Below are 1071 nucleotides of genomic sequence, written 5' to 3' on the forward strand. Positions count from 1 at the left end.
GTTGGTTGATAACATTTACCAAAACAGTTGCTATGGAACTGAGAGGAGGGTTGCCTCCATCTCTGGCCTCTATAAACAATTCATAGGTTTTCTTTTTTCCTAAATTTGAATATTTACTCACGAAAATTTCCCCACTTGTTTTATTTAATTGAAAATAGCTTTTTGCTAGATCTGATGTCTTTGGACTGAAATGGAAAGTAATTTTACCATTTTCATCAGAATCAGCATCACTTACAGACAAAACAATGATGGGTTTAGATTTGTGATGTGTACTTTGTATAGATACATTATAGAGAGGTTTAGAAAACTCTGGTGGGTTGTCATTTACATCTATTACAGAAATATTTATATTTAAAACACCTTGTTTTGCTGGTGAACCTCCATCTTTAGCTATGACTTGTAATAAATATGTGTCTTTGATTTCTCTGTCTAATGATTCTTTCAAAACTATTTTTAGAGAAGAAATACCATCAGCTCTTTTAGACACTGACAGAGAGAATGGTTCTCCATTCTTTGATTTTAATTTATATTGCATTAATGAATTTTGAAATCCTACATCTTTGTCTATGGCATTTGGTATTGATCTTTTTGCACCTTTACCAATGTCTTCATAAAACTCTATGTTGATATTCTTCATAGGAAAGTTCGGTTCATGGTCATTAATGTCTTCTATTACTATTTTGATTTTTAATATTTTTGAAACACTTGTTCCTTTATTGACAACAACTTTCATAGTTCTGGAACATTCTTTGTTGAATGTACAGAGATCTTCTGCATCCAGTGTCTGAGCAGTGTACAGTTTACCTGTTTTGGTGATATTAAATAACTGTGCCACCTTTCGTTTGAATTGACTGAATGTTATCAAATGTTGGTCAGATGGTTTAACATTGTCTAAAAGTTTAGAATCAGCAGCAATGTCTGCTACATATGTTCCTGGACTTCTCTCTTCTTCCACATGGTAGGTAAGGTCTATGGTGAGGACACAGTGGACCACTGATAACACGATAGATAATGACAGTAACATTATTGTAGAATGATGGATACTTAAAAGCGTTTGAATATGTTGATAGG

The 1071-nt window shown here is 33.0% G+C and overlaps 1 protein-coding gene across 1 annotated transcript; it reads right to left on the minus strand.

Annotated features, from left to right (window-relative positions):
• Positions 1-19: 19 nt before the first annotated feature.
• LOC106881567 (protocadherin gamma-A10) lies at positions 20-1024 on the minus strand (the record flags this gene model as incomplete). The annotated part of the gene is made up of 1 exon (XM_014932022.1): positions 20-1024. A coding segment is annotated over exon 1 (1005 nt), but the record flags the coding sequence as incomplete, so codon positions are not given.
• Between the last annotated feature and the right edge of the window lie 47 nt (positions 1025-1071).

This window comes from Octopus bimaculoides, unplaced genomic scaffold, assembly GCF_001194135.2.
Source record: "Octopus bimaculoides isolate UCB-OBI-ISO-001 unplaced genomic scaffold, ASM119413v2 Scaffold_161908, whole genome shotgun sequence".
NCBI lineage: Eukaryota > Metazoa > Mollusca > Cephalopoda > Octopoda > Octopodidae > Octopus > Octopus bimaculoides.